The sequence below is a fragment of the Cottoperca gobio genome, chromosome 20 (assembly GCF_900634415.1).
Source record: "Cottoperca gobio chromosome 20, fCotGob3.1, whole genome shotgun sequence".
Taxonomy (NCBI): domain Eukaryota; kingdom Metazoa; phylum Chordata; class Actinopteri; order Perciformes; family Bovichtidae; genus Cottoperca; species Cottoperca gobio.
In genome coordinates, this window is record NC_041374.1 from 16,489,243 (window position 1) to 16,504,305 (window position 15,063).

At 42.5% G+C, this 15,063-nt stretch overlaps 1 protein-coding gene across 15 annotated transcripts in view; it reads left to right on the forward strand.

The window, feature by feature from the left end:
- The window catches only part of LOC115025507 (microtubule-associated protein 4), a 101,706-nt gene that overhangs the window by 82,166 nt on the left and 4,477 nt on the right, over positions 1–15,063 (forward strand). For 4 of the 15 annotated variants that reach the window (XM_029457810.1, XM_029457812.1, XM_029457815.1 and 1 more), the window contains 11 exons: positions 2,177–3,090; positions 4,202–4,471; positions 5,539–5,722; positions 5,823–5,873; positions 7,568–7,863; positions 8,372–8,428; positions 10,020–10,112; positions 10,816–10,897; positions 11,259–11,371; positions 14,287–14,473; positions 14,878–15,037. In XM_029457810.1, coding sequence (XP_029313670.1) covers positions 2,177–3,090; positions 4,202–4,471; positions 5,539–5,722; positions 5,823–5,873; positions 7,568–7,863; positions 8,372–8,428; positions 10,020–10,112; positions 10,816–10,897; positions 11,259–11,371; positions 14,287–14,473; positions 14,878–14,885 — 2,255 coding nt within the window. In that variant the 3' untranslated portion in view covers positions 14,886–15,037. Of the gene's footprint in view, positions 1–2,176; positions 3,091–4,201; positions 4,472–5,538; positions 5,723–5,822; positions 5,874–7,567; positions 7,864–8,371; positions 8,429–10,019; positions 10,113–10,815; positions 10,898–11,258; positions 11,372–14,286; positions 14,474–14,877; positions 15,039–15,063 lie in introns of those variants that run through there. The other 11 variants (XM_029457804.1, XM_029457809.1, XM_029457807.1 and 8 more) reach the window with 10 other exon arrangements.

Genomic DNA, 15,063 nt, shown 5'->3' on the forward strand with positions numbered 1-15,063 from the left:
ATATAACATATCATTCAATGAAAGATGATCACAATAGTTGATCAAAAATATCTGCATTTTCAGGATCATGATGCAGAGATGCAGGGGTATACAGGACTGTCTCAGAAAATTAGAATATTGTGATAAAGTTCTTTATTTTCTGTAATGCAATTAAAAAAACAAAAATGTCATGCATTCTGGATTCATTACAAATCAACTGAAATATTGCAAGCCTTTTATTATTTTAATATTGCTGATTATGGCTTACAGCTTAAGAAAACTCAAAAATCCTATCTCTAAATATTAGAATATCATGAAAAAGTATACTAGTAGGGTGTTCAACGAATCACTTGAATCGTCTAATTAACTCGAAACACCTGCAAGGGTTTCCTGAGCCTTGAAAAACACTCAGCTTGGTTCAGTAAACTAAATCACAAGTATGGGGAAGACTGCTGATCTGACTGCTGTCCAGAGGACCATCATTGACACCCTCCATCAGGAGGGTAAGACACAAAAAGAAATTTCTCAAAGAGCAAGCTGTGCACAGAGTGCAGTTTCAAAGCACATCCACAAAAAGTCTGTTGGAAGGGGGAAATGTGGCAGGAAACGCTGCACAACCAAGAGAGATGACCGCAGCCTTAACAGCATTGTGAAGAAGAGTCGCTTCCAGAATTTGGGGGAGCTTCAAAGACAGTGGACTGAAGCTGGAGTCCAGGTATCAAAAGCCACTGTTCACAGACGTGTCCGGGAAATGGGCTACAATAGCCGTATTCCCATGGTCAAGCCACTTCTGAACTCAAGACAACGGAAGAAGCGTCTGACTTGGGCTATGGAAAAGAAGCACTGGACAGTTGCAGAGTGGTCCAAAGTCCTCTTTTCAGACGAAAGCAAGTTTTGTATTTCATTTGGAAGTCAAGGCGCCAGAGTCTGGAGAAAGGCTGGAGAGGAGCAAAATCCAAGTTGCTTGAAATCCAGTGTGAAGTTCCCACAGTCAGCGATGGTTTGGGGAGCCATGTCAGCTGCTGGTGTTGGTCCACTGTGTTTCATCAAGCCCAGAGTAAATGCAGCTGTGTACCAAGAGATTTTAGAGCACTACATGCTTCCGTCTGCTGAAAAGCTCTATGGAGATGAGGAATTCATTTTCCAGCATGATCTGGCACCTGCCCACAGTGCCAAAACCACCAGTAACTGGTGTACTGACCATGGCATTACTGTCCTCGATTGGCCTGCCAATTCCCCTGACCTGAACCCCATAGAGAATATGTGGGGTATTGTGAAGAAGAAGCTGAAAGACACCAGACCCAACAATGCTAATGAGCTAAAGGCCGCTATTGAAGCATCCTGGGCATCCATAACACCTCAGCAATGCCACAGGCTGATTGCCTCCATGCCACGCCGCATTGATGCAGTAATCCGTGCAAAAGGATTCCCAACCAAGTACTGAGTGCATTAATGGACATTTTCAAATGTTTGATTTTGTTTTGCTGTTATAAATCTTTTTTTTTACTTGGTCTGAGGAACTATTCTAATTTTTTGAGATAGGATTTTTGAGTTTTCTTAAGCTGTAAGCCATAATCAGCAATATTAAAATAATAAAAGGCTTGCAATATTTCAGTTGATTTGTAATGAATCCAGAATGCATGACATTTTTGTTTTTTTAATTGCATTACAGAAAATAAAGAACTTTATCACAATATTCTAATTTTCTGAGACAGTCCTGTATGCACTGGAATTATAAGGCATTATCGCAGTAGGAAAAAAAGCTCTTTTTAAAGCATTTATTCTTTTTCCTTTTTTGTTTGGTGAACAAAGACCTGCATCACCTCCCAGAGAGCAGAAGTAGGCATAAGTAGTGGGTGAGACGAGTTGAATATGACCTTTTGATTATGCATTTGTTGTGCGGTGATCTGATCAATTTAGTTGACAATGCTCCGCAGTGTTTTGTGTGTGTGTGAGTATAGTTTCACTTAGAATGTATTTAGTTCTCTGACAAAGAACAGTCTCTGTGGTCAGAGCTAATATTCCATGTGATAATGTGTGACAATATTCTGCTTGTACTACATGTGCTGACAGATAAAACATTGATTCATGATGGTTATTGGTTCACCTGAGATATGTATGTGAGATTAGGGTTGGATGTGTTGAGCTGGAAGTCGTGATTTCTAATTCAAATCACCTTTTCTTTTTTCTTTTTTAGTAAAATCGGACAAGATGGAGAAGGCAGAGAAGCTGGAGGACAATATTAAGAAGGTGGACCTGTTTGACCCTCTGGATAAAGCTGATCAGAAGAGCGTGAAGGTGGAATACGCATTCAGCGAGACTCCAGCCAAGGTGGAGAAAGAGATGGAGAAGGAAAAACAGACAGATACACAAAAAGAGGAGGAAAAAGAGGCAGAAAAGGTGAAAGAGAAGGAGATAAAAGAGGCAGACAAAGTTAAAGTGGAGATGGAGACAGCCAAAGTGAAGGTGACAGAGAAACAGACAGAAAAGGTGGAAGAAAAGGAGACAGAAAAAGTGGAGTCAAAGCAGCAGATGGCAGAAAAACAGGATAAAATGAACAAGGTAGAAGAATCAGCAGATAACTTGGTGAAGACCGAGAAAGTAGAAAAAGTGGTGGTGACAGAAGGAGTAGAGAGCAAAGTGGAGAAGAAAGAGAATGTGGAAAAAGTAGACACAAGTGTGTCCAAAGTGGAAGAAAAAACGGAGAACAAAAACACTGAGAAGCTCGAGAAAACCGAGATGAAGGATAGCAAAGAGCAGCACATGGACAAAGTGGAAAAGACCCCAGAACATCAGCCCAGGCCCGTCGAGCTGGAGAAGAAGGGGGACACGGAGACAAAGACGACACCTGAGGTGGAAGACTCCAAGAAAGAAAAGGCTGACGCAGACAAAGCCAAGAAGGCGGACAAGGTGGAGAAACCAATGAAGAAGAGCGACAAGGAGGAGAAGCAGGACAAAATGCAGGCCAACAAAAAGATTGTGGAGAAAAAGGATGACAAGAAGGACAAGGCTGCAAAAGCAGACGGAGGAGAGAAGAAACCTAAACCGGCAACTAATGGAAGCAGTGCCACTCTCAGCAGAGACCCGGCAAGTGCAGACAAGAAGACCAAGGTAGGAGTCCTCCATACACACTGACACACTGATCCCTAGAATCTGTTCTGGAAACAAACAAGGCTCAGACAGTTTCATTAGTATCCCATCAGACTACAACCTGTTATTATGTAAGAAATGACAATCTATTTTTATTTTATGGCGAGCAGTATCATAGGAGACTTTTTAATCTCTAATGTTAAGAAGGGACACACTCGCACAACTCTTTTTCCAACATGGTTTATTTCCCAAACGTTTTCAGCTGTCATGCCTCAGTCAGGGTGGTGTTTGGGAAAGTTACTTAAGAAATAAGATGTTTATTTATTGACTTAATTTATTTAACTTTTACATTGTGTTATAAGACATTTTGAACAGTTTGTACGCCTGTACAACAGGTTTAAAACGGTTTATAATTATATTTAAAACTACTGGAGATATATGATTACAACTATACTGTTTGATAAACGTTGTATATACATCAATAGATTCTTGACTCTGAACAATTTACAGCCACCCAGCACTCAAAACACACCTCGCTTATTACACATTTTTATCCTTCTACTCTTTTCTTTTTGGACTTTATTTGAAGGAACTTAAATTCTTTACAACAATCAGGTTTTAACACATCCACACACTTTATGAAAATTTGATTATTTATGCTTTTTTGTTCGGTTTCACATTTGGTCAGTTTTTACACCCTGGTTAAAAAGATGGTTACAATGATTATCTATCTTTTATTCTCGGATTTATAATAATTACCATTTCCCTTGTAATAACTAATTGAAGGACTGTATGAAAAGAAACATCCTCAGATATCACCTTAGTCGAGGGAATATAGCTGAAAACATTTGGGGAATAAAGCTGCTAAAGCTTCTGCTTTCTTTACACCTACTGTACATGTGCAGAAGGAAAACACCTCGTTCAAAGCTATTTCAAGCGTAACATTAAAACCCAATGCTAGTTATTATTTTACTACTTTTTTATTTTGTGATTTATTATTACAATGCTGCTTGTGCTGCTTAACTGCCCCTTTCGTTATCATCCATTTTCCTTATTTTTTCTTTCCTTTGCTTTCCCTCCTTATTTTGCCCCCCCCCCCATCGCTCCTGTATGTCTCGGTCCTGCGTCGCAGCCTGCTGCCGGGGCGACCAAACTCAGCAGTGCTGCTAAAACACGTCCGAGTACCGCAGCCACTGGTGGTTCACTTTCAGCTCCTACTAAGCGCCCCACATCCTCCACCACTACCGCCACCTCCATCTCAGACAAAAAAACAACCACAGCTAAGGCACCATCCACAGCTAAGGTACCATCCACAGCGGCCGCTGGTCCAAAGCGGCCCTCCACCACTTCTACCAGCCGCCCCACATCCTCCACCACCACTGCACGTGACGTCAGGCCCAAGGTAAGTTTCACCCGTCAGGACGTCCGTCAAAAGGCTGCAGAAACAAGGATTTCATCGACACTTCATTTAATGGGTTTGGATCAAGTATGACCGAGCTGACCAAACGATGTTAAATGTGTAGCTCTTTTCTGACCATCTGGTCTTAGTGCCTTGGAGCATGCACATACTCACTGTAGTGTATTCTAACACTCGGATGAATCGTGGTCAAACGGCGCAGCTCTCGGGTCGGCAGTACAAGCTGTGTGTATAGTGCAACCTCAGAAACATATAGTGCCTTTACTTTAATGAACAACTCAAACAGAAAAAGGTACCACTTTCTAATAAAGCATCCTTTACAGATGGTTTATAAGGTGTAGTTTATGTTGCCTTTGGTTGCTGTTTATCCTACTACAGCATCCTTTACAAACCTGAAAGAACGTTACAAAGGCCTTAATGAAGGGCCATGAGTTTCTAACGTTCTAATAAGTATGCAATTGTAATTAACGAAGTGTAACACCAGCCAAGGGGGGGGTTTCACACCCCAGATGCTGTTGCTATAACGATGATATAAAGTACAAATGTTTTGATGGAAAATTCCTTCTTGACCTTGGAAACAGTAGTTGACAAAAACAATTCTTGAGATTTCAACCGTATCGACTGACTTTAAGGGGCTTTCCGGCCAGCTTATCATTTCAAATTTCAAATCTGGATTAAAAAGTTTGTACAGTTACTAAATTGACCCGATTGTGCACCAAAAAATGGGAGAAAAATGTATTCTGCTGAGGAAGATCATGCGGTATGACTGAAAGCTCCAGGACAGATACTTACCTTGTGGTTTTGTCAACATTAGTAAACTTATTATTATAATAATAAAGTTATTCCTTGTAACTCATCAACCCTTTATAAAACATGTTATTAGAAAGCAATATCCCCATTTTGATATTAATATAATATACGTACCACTCAATTCAACTCGACTCAGTTCAGTGTGGCCAGCTTGTGTATTGTGGCCCATGATGGTGCTAACAACATTTGCCTTTATTCATCAATCTTTCTGCGGTGTTTTTCATTTTCCTCCCACTCCTCAGACAACCACGGAGAGGCGCCCCCTTGTGCCAAAGGCCAGCACTGCCACCTCAACTGGCTCCACTACTGCCACCAAAAATGGAACCGCTACCACAGCAGCCAGCAAAACTGCTACATCAGCGCGCACAACGGCGTCTACTCGCACCATTACTACCACTGCAGCCAAAAAGCCACTGGGTACAACAGGCACGCTCATACACACACACGTGGTTTTGATGCTCAGTATTTTTTTATCTCTATGCTTTTATTCACATGTTGTCCTACACTTTCACCATCTGTGTTTCAGCCTCCAAACCAGGAGAGGAGAAGAAGCCCGGCGCTGTGAAGACGTCTACAGGTATTACAGCACTCGCTTCACGTGTCAGAACAGGAAACAGGTGACTGTAGTTTGTCATTCAAGCACAGAGGAAGACTCCATTAAAAAAAATAGACGAATGAAAATCGAAAAATACCACGTGACACCTATTTAGCATTTAACATGCACAAGGTTCATTGAGCATTCCTATGGAAGCCCAGTTTTCATACTAAACGTTGCTTTGACCCTGCGGTAGGAATCGGGCTCTGCTGTCATAAATCTACTGAGCCCTATAATATCTACAGTGTATGTTGATTTAATAGAGGACTAATAATGAATAAGGGATTATTTATAAGGCTCAGCTTGTTTAATGTTTTAATTCCCTTGTTATTTGGATTAGCCACATAGACGCAGTGTAATTAATTATTAGAAAATAGATTGGAAAGTCAACTTAGCGTAAAGGTTCATTCATAGGCTACTTGTTTGATACAAACTTCCTGAATAACATAGTTGCACGGTTCACATTTAATGATATGTGTACTTTCAAGTTCACTTTCAGTGATCAACACCTCATCACAACCTTTGGTGTGCATTACTTTTCTAAACTAAAAAGTTAGTGTCCAGCTCTCTGTGGCTATAATGAAGGTTTTAAATGGCAACAATAAGGAAAATGATCTCAGTAGTAGGTAGAATTTAGTATTTAATAAAATCCCAACTGGTGCCATTATTTCTGTCTTGGCACTGCAGTGCAGTCTTCCTCCCCCTGTGCTTTTCACACTGCATATATTTATGTCTCCCCTCTTCTCTGCCTACACAGTCACAGCTTTACCGCTCCTGTCGACAGATTAGTTTACATTTTGGCAACAAGGAGAGCTGTCAGCAAGAGTGTGACACTGCAACACACACTGTCCAAGCATTACAATGCTGTGCTGGGTAGGCTCAGAGAGAGAGAGCGAGAGAGAGAGAGAGAGAGAGAGAGAGGGAGAGGGAGAGGGAGAGAGAGAGAGAGAGGTACTGGAGAGTTAAAAACCTTCACCACAGCAGTCTTCGGATTACTGTCCCCTTGCTTTTGACAGGAGTTTGCGGCTCCTGCTGATACAGCGGGAGGATTTCCTCAATTAAACATGTATTAACAGGAGCTGGAGATATATCAAAGGCTCTCAGGGAGGATTGACAGCAGGACACATGGTTCAGCATGCAGCACTCTGAAGAAAAAGCTGACATATAGCAAAGTGAATGTGAATTGACAGATTTTTAAGTGCAATGTGGCTTAGCAGGCAGAACTGAAGGATGCTGAAATGTATTAAGCCAAACCAGCAGGAGAGAAACGCTTTTGAAAGGGTCGCTGGCAATGGTTTGTCTTTCTGTTTGTGTCTCTGGCCGGCTTTCTAGCTGTTGTTACTCCCATTTCTTTTCTTTTTTTGTTTACTTTCCTTTCTCGAGTCACTTATCTGTCTGGGGGTCGACTGTAAATGACAAGAAGGGACCCTTTGTGGTTGGGCTTTGGGTTTACTGTGTTTATCTGAGTTAGAGAGAGAGAGAGAGAGAGAGAGAGAGAGATACATAAAACATTGGGGTGTCTTGATGTTTGTCAGTCGTATGTGGTTGCTTTCAACGTAGTGTAGAATTATTTTATTAACATTAATCTCAGTCTCCTTAAGTGGACCATTCAAATAATGGATATCTAGTTTTGCACTCTAAAGCCCTGAATAACTATCCCTCTCTCTTTCTCCTAGCCGACTCCACCAAGCCCAAGACCACCAGCACCAGCAGCACCGGCCGCAGCACCGCTTCCACCACCGCTGCCTCGCGCACAGCAGCTAAACCGGCCACACCCTCCTCCACCATTGGCACTGCACCAGAGAAGAAGCCCATGGTGCCTCGCACCCCCCGGGCCGCTTCCTCAACCACCACCCCCACCACCTCAAGGACCACAGCTCGCTCCAGCACAGCACCGGCCCCCGACATTCGTAACGTCCGCTCTAAAATTGGCTCTACAGACAACATGAAGCACCAGCCTGGAGGAGGGAAGGTAGGTCCTCCTGTGGCTTCATCTGCAGCTTTCATACTTCTACACGGGTGTTTTGCTGGTTAATCGCATGTGTTTTCTGACTCTGGCCACCCCTCAACTAACAGGTAATGTCGCTTGAAGGCCTATTTAACGCGTGAATCTGGGGTTCCTCACTTACTCTTCAAACTTCTTTCTGCAGCTCTTCTCTTGAAATAATAACGTACCACATTATCCATAGTGTAAATATAACCAGCTATCAACATGTTAGCATAATGAGCAAAGTTGTTGGTACATTCACTTCACTAGATTTTTTCTGCACCTTCTTTCTCACTTTTGCTTGGCGTTAAATCTTTTAGCCAATCCTTTGCATGTTCATTTACAATTTGACTTAGAGCTTCTCTTTCTGCTTTTCATCCTCTGCCCCCTCATACATAATTCCTTGCTCCTCCTCCTCCTCCTGCACCGCCCCATTTTCCTGTGTGTTGTCCTGAGGCGTTGTTGTTGACCCGGGGTGGGCTTGTTTCCCCAGGTGTCAACTGCCTCTCAGAGCAGGGGCGTCGCCTCCAAAGAAACAAGCCAGAGCAAAGTGAGTCCCCTCCCCATCCTCCCCACCATCACCACATACTCTACCTCCCACCTCTCTTATTTCCTCCCTCAGCCTCCATCTTTTCTGTTCACACATTATTTGCTATTTTCTAGGTCACAAACTTGAGTAATAAGAGCATCTTGTGCTGTCACATTTACAAACACAAATACACAAACCATTCAGGATAGCCATTAATTCCATTAATCTTGTTTTGGACTCTATTTTAAGCAAACTACAGCTTTTCTACTTTACTTCCAGGGTGTAGCTCAGTTATAGAATGCATAAAGTATTTATTCAAATATATAACTTTAAATTCAGAGGCCATCCAAATACTTCTCAACAGAGAAGGTTGACACAACTAACTTTATGCTATACTTAAAATACTTAAATTTAAAACTTGTAAAGTTGCATTACACTTGTATGGTAATACACTTACAAGTACAATCGTATCACAACTTAAACAACCATAACATCGGACATGATGATCACGTGTTGGATTTTATAACTCAAGTTGATTTGTGAGTGTCCTGAAAAGAATGAAAAACAAGGCTGTTCGAAATTGGAAACATTGCAGCATGCTTATAAGTGAATTTATTTTCTTAGCCATAGAGTAAAACGATCCAAAATCAATTATGGACCTTTAAAACATTTATTTCATATACTATGTATTTCACCAACGAGATGAGAAAGTGAGTATTTACGACTTGAATTTTATTACTTTTAAATTCTATTTTCTGCCTGTAAAGGGTTAAAGGGGACCCTCACACTTTAATTTACAGTATTATACTGAAGTCGGTTCATTCCATATAACAATTCATGACGTTGGTACATGTGCCATTTGAACATTCCTGCAGCAGTGGTGCTTCTCCATCACACACAGCTGGCAGTGTTCATCGGCAGGCTGCACTAGCGGCCAATACTGGTCGGTCATAGGGACATTACTGTGAATGCACTGAGCTGTGACCCACAGCAAATCTGTGAGTGTGTGAGTGAGTGTGGGTGTGTCACGTGCAATGAGTTTTACTATTGTAACTACTAACTTGGATCCAAATGTGTTGTAACATCTAGCAGTCTAACCTGTCGTTGAACTAAAATATTGTTGCGCTTGTGATCTGTGTTAATTCGTAGATGTTTATATGTTGTGTTGCATGTGTGTTCTATAGAATCATTTTTGTGTGGAGTTAAGGAGCTTCTGCTTTTCTTCACGTCAGACTTCGGTGAAACAGCATTTGAATATGTCCCTTTAGATTTCTGCCAATATTCAAATGCAACACTAGCAAGATGTACCATTTCAGATCGCTGAACTGACCCGCAGTTGATATCAAGCGCACCTAAGATAGTTCAAGTGTTTTTCGCCGTGTTCAATTTTTCCCAAGTGAACCTCGCTCCGTCCTTCTGTCCTTTCCTTTCTAACCCTGCCTGTGATGGTGACTTCTTCTCCCCTTTCTTTTCTTCTTTTCTTTATCCTCTTCTGTTCTCTTTTTTTCTATTTTCTTACCTCTCCTTTCACTTCCTCTCGGGTCACCCACTCCCTTCCCTTGCTTTCCTCTGCTTTCCTCTTCCCTCTTGCTGCTATGCTGTGTCCATGTAGGTTCAGATAGCCTACAAAAAGCTGGACTTCAGCCACGTCTCCTCACGCTTGGGCTCCAAGGACAATATGAAGCATGTTCCTGGTGGAGGGAATGTAAGTACTGCCTGGCCTACAACCAGAGCTCATATGCATCGGCCAATTAGTCAAACAACTTTGGCTTCATTAAATGGCTAGAAGGAACAACAGAGCAAAGAAGAAATATCATCTTTTCATCTTTTTCTGCTCCTAAAAATAGAAAATAATCAAATAAAAAGAGCATGAGTAAATTCTACAGTATATAAAAGGTGTCAATCTTTAAGAAGTCATGGTAGCTCTTCGTTTGGACCCTTGGAAGTTGAGGGAATTATTGGACAGCATAATAGCAAGCCTGATGTACCAGCCCTTCCCCAGAACCCGCTTCACAGCCCTTTGCTTCCTTAAACTCTTCCTGTGTCGTCCTGCCTTGTCACTAACTTACTAACTTACTAAATGAATAATAAAGTCAAGCAAACAACCAACGCCGGCCTATGATTGGCTCTGTCTGTGTAAAGATTGTCTGGTTCTAGGAGGAGAGCGTCACCACAGACAGGAATCAAGCACGTCTTTGCAATATGTCTGAATTCTTAATTCAGCACAGCATGATCTGGAAGTTTCAATTTGAAATCTTCTTGATTTTTGCAGTTTGTGTTCCACCAATTGATTCATCCTGACGATGGTAATTCAAGGTGTAAATGGGGCTTTTAATGTAGCCGAAGAAGAAATAGCCCTTTTTTAGAAAATACACTCGTGATAAAAAGGCTTGTGTGACATTTGGCAGGTGCAGATACTCAACAAGAAGGTGGATCTGAGCAAGGTGACGTCAAAGTGCGGCTCCAAGGACAACATCAAGCACAAGCCTGGTGAGCTGGGAAATGTAGTTTTGAGCTTACTGCATTTCATGCATTTCATGAAATGTCATGAAATGCAATGATGCTCATAAGCTGTTGGATGCTCTGTCTCTAGCAACAGTCATTCAAAAAGGTTATATTGTTCGGGAGATTTTCATTCAACTTTGTCCACCCTGTTATAGTAAGTGCATTCATTTGGATAGCTTTATCACAGGTGTCAAACATTTAAAATAATATGTAAGAACATGAGATTTGTTCATTTGTGACTTGACATGATAAAGAAACAGTTTTGCACATGCTTATGAAATTGTTAAGATTATGTCCATGCATGCATGTGTATGATTATGAGACTGATTATCCATGTGTGCTGCAGGCGGTGGCGTCGTGAAGATCGAGTCCCACAAAGTGAGCTTCAGGGAAAAGGCTCAGTCCAAAGTGGGCTCCATGGACAACCTGAGCCAATCCCCTGGTGGAGGAGACATCAAGGTGAGATTATCACGCGGGAAGACATCTTCTCGTCTGCGAGCACACCATTATTCTGTTTGTCAGCTATTAATAATAGATCAAATAAATAAATGGCTGCAGATCAGGTATTTTTATGAGCCAGACATTCACAATAAAGATAAATCCAGTTTCACAATACATTATCCATCCATCCATCCATCGTCTACCGCTTATCCGGGATCGGGTCGCGGGGGCAGCAGCTCCAGTAAGGAACCCCAATCTTCCCTTCTCCGGGCCACATCCTCCAGCTCCGACTGGGGGATCCTGAGGCGTTCCCAGGCCAGTGAGGAGATATAATCTCTCCACCGAGTCCTGGGTCTTCCCCGGGGTCTCCTCCCAGCTGGACGTGCCTGGAACACCTCCCTAGGGAGGCGCCCAGGTGGCATCCTTACTAGATGCCCGAACCACCTCAACTGGCTCCTTTCAACGTAAAGGAGCAGCGGCTCTACTCCGAGTCTCTCACGGATGGCTGAGCTTCTCACCCTATCTCTAAGGGAGACGCCAGCCACCCGTCTGAGAAAACCCATTTCGGCCGCTTGTACCCGTGATCTCGTTCTTTCGGTCATGACCCAGCCTTCATGACCATAGGTGAGGGTAGGAACGAAGATCGACCGGTATATTGAGAGCTTTGCCTTCTGGCTCAGCTCTCTTTTCGTCACAACGGTGCGGTAAAGTGACTGTAATACCGCCCCCGCTGCGCCGATTCTCCGGCCAATCTCTCGCTCCATTGTCCCCTCACTCGCGAACAAGACCCCGAGGTACTTGAACTCCTTCACTTGGGGTAATGGCTCATTCCCTACCCGGAGTAGGCAATCCACCGGTTTCCTGCTGAGAGCCATGGCCTCAGATTTGGAGGTGCTGATCCTCATCCCAACCGCTGCACACTCGGCTGCGAACCGATCCAGTATATTATAGCAAATGAAAATTTAGATACACTTCTGACAGATAGTCATTATTATACACACAAAATGCATTTGAGCCAATGTGTTCAGATGAAAGCAGTCCCTTACGGCATTATTTACTCCCTCCTATGAATATGAAACCTGTACGGCTGCATAATTAGTGAGTAATTCCAGTTTCTCATTGTGGGTCTACTTATACATTCCTTCTCCAATAGTTACTTGTATGTTGCTGTAAATTGTACAGTGTGTTTGTTAGCCAACCTATTGCCCAGAATGAGAGACAATATTTCACTCTCGGATACCAGGTCTGAAAAGGTTTTTACGAACCTGTGGTCGTAAGTAAACAATAGCTCTGCTCTTTGAAGACTAATTTAATGTTTATCTATAACATAAGACATTCATGACTAAATGGCTAACAATTAGTTGGAAGAGAACAAACATCCCATCAATCGTCATTATGTTCTGATTCAAATGTTGCTAAAACCTGATTGGTGCAGAGAAGTACGTGTCTGAGCCTCGCCCACTTCAAACCCGTGAGAAGACAAAAACACAAATTCCGGAATAAACAAAGCTGTTCCAACTGTTCTAGTGCGTCATAATCTGATAAACTGACAAAATAGGTTTTTTCGAACAGACTATAAATATTCAATCAGAGACACTTCCAGCTTGGTCCAGTTGTTATTTAAGTAAATAGACTTCAGGAGTTTTAAGCTTTGCATGCTTTTCTCGTTCCACCACTGTGTTCATAAACTAAAATATGATGGGTGGCTTCAAGCTACAAAATCTGATGATGACGACAGCCTGTCAGAAACCATCTGCAGCGTCCTGACCCATCTCAAACTCTCTGAACCTGCAATCTGCTCCCTTTCTCCTGAACTTTTGTCCTTCCGCTGTGAAAACGTCCGGATGCTTCCCCGCAGGGCACAACTCAGCTCCGCTCTGTCCAACATGTTTAGAGAGAGAATGGGAGAAGACAGGCATACAGAGAAAGGATGTTACCATGAGGGTCAGAGAGTTTTAAAATACAAAAACATTTATAAAAAAAAAAGGATTTAACTCACTTCTGGAATCAAGAATATTTGGGGCAAATTGATGAGAAACCATGTCACCAAATGATGTCACCTATCCCCTCATCTGTGTTTCATGATCACTGCATGATCCAATCCTTCACTCACATTCCCATCTACACACACTGTTCTACAAATCCAGTTATCATCTGCACCCTCTAACCTAGCGAAGATGCACATCATAAGAACAGCTAAAAATAGCATTTGCATAATAATAACCTGTCTGAGAGAGCTGTTATCTTTTGTGATAATTGTTTACTGAAGTCTATTTTAGAAAATGAGGCGTAGAGCCTTTGAATGTTAATTTGGGTTTGTTGGACGGACTCATGTTTTATTCTAGGACTGTGCAGAAGCACAGTGCCCCACGTCCTGTCCCCTGATGTGTCACGATCAACTCCAACTGATGGGTATCCTTATATGTTTAGCAGTGGTGCTTTTCTTACTATCAACACATTATATTAAAACACACAATCAACAATACAAACAAGTATTGTATCTTAGTGTATAGTGTATCCAAAGCCTAAGTGTGTATTTGTCAGCTTTCTATTGGATTTTATGATATGAGAAGTAGCAACTCTTGAGGTCACATTTTACATTTACTTTCTCCAATATATTATTATTATTATTATTGATACATATATATATTATTAGATTATGCAGACAGGTTTGTGGTTTTTATATGATGTGCTTGAATCTACAATGAGCTTTTCCTATCATTATTGTGTACTTTGCATCATTTAATGCTTTTGGCAAGACTTCTGCCTCCCCATAGTTTTGCAATTACAGACTGAATTATCTGTAAATCACTAAATACAGAACTTCATCCTGTCTTTCACAAAAAGACAACAAATGTAGTAATATGAGATTTGGAGCCGTGCTGTTCCATCCCCATCCCCACCGATTGACGCGCCCTGCTATGTGTTTCTAGGCTGAGGGGGCCCAGGAGACCACGGAGGGGAATGGGACCGCACTGAGTGGCACCACGGCCCCAGGCTCCGAGCCAGGGCAGGCAGGGAGTCCTGCTGCCCAGGAGAATGGGCTGAAGGAGGGGGCTCCCTGTGATAGTGAGGGCCTCCGGGAGCCCCAGGCTTTGGACTCATGCATCCCAGAGACAAGTAAGTGTGTGTGTGTGTGTGTGTGTGTGTGTGTGTGTGTGTGTGTGTGTGTGTGTGTGTGTGTGTGTGTGTGTGTGTGTGTGTGTGTGTGTGTGTGTGTGTGTGTGTGTGTGTGTGTGTGTGTTAGACTCAACAGCTGTCAATTCAGGGTTTGATTCCTATGTAACAAACAGGAAGAAGGAGATGCACGGGAGAATACCAAAGCATAGCCGGGAAACATAGCATGCTGTACAGTATAGTAAGAGTACTAACAGTGTGTGGGAGTTTCTTCTCGGACTGAGATACGTTGTCTTTGTGTCTGCACTGTGTGTAAACCTGTATCTCTGTGTGTACTGTATTCATCATGTTGTCTGCAGTCCAAAGCCCCTGATCACACCATCGTCTTTCGACTTCTTATGTTGCAGGCATCTAATTCTACTATCCCTCTGCCCTCCTCATCTCAACCCCCTCCAACACCCCACAAATATTACCTCTCCCCACCTTCTCCTATCTATATTTTGTCTCTCTCTCTCTCTCTCTCTCTCTCTCTCTCTCTCTCTCTCTCTCTCTCCCTTACCTCCTCCCCCTCTTCTCTGGCCCTTTCTTTCCAA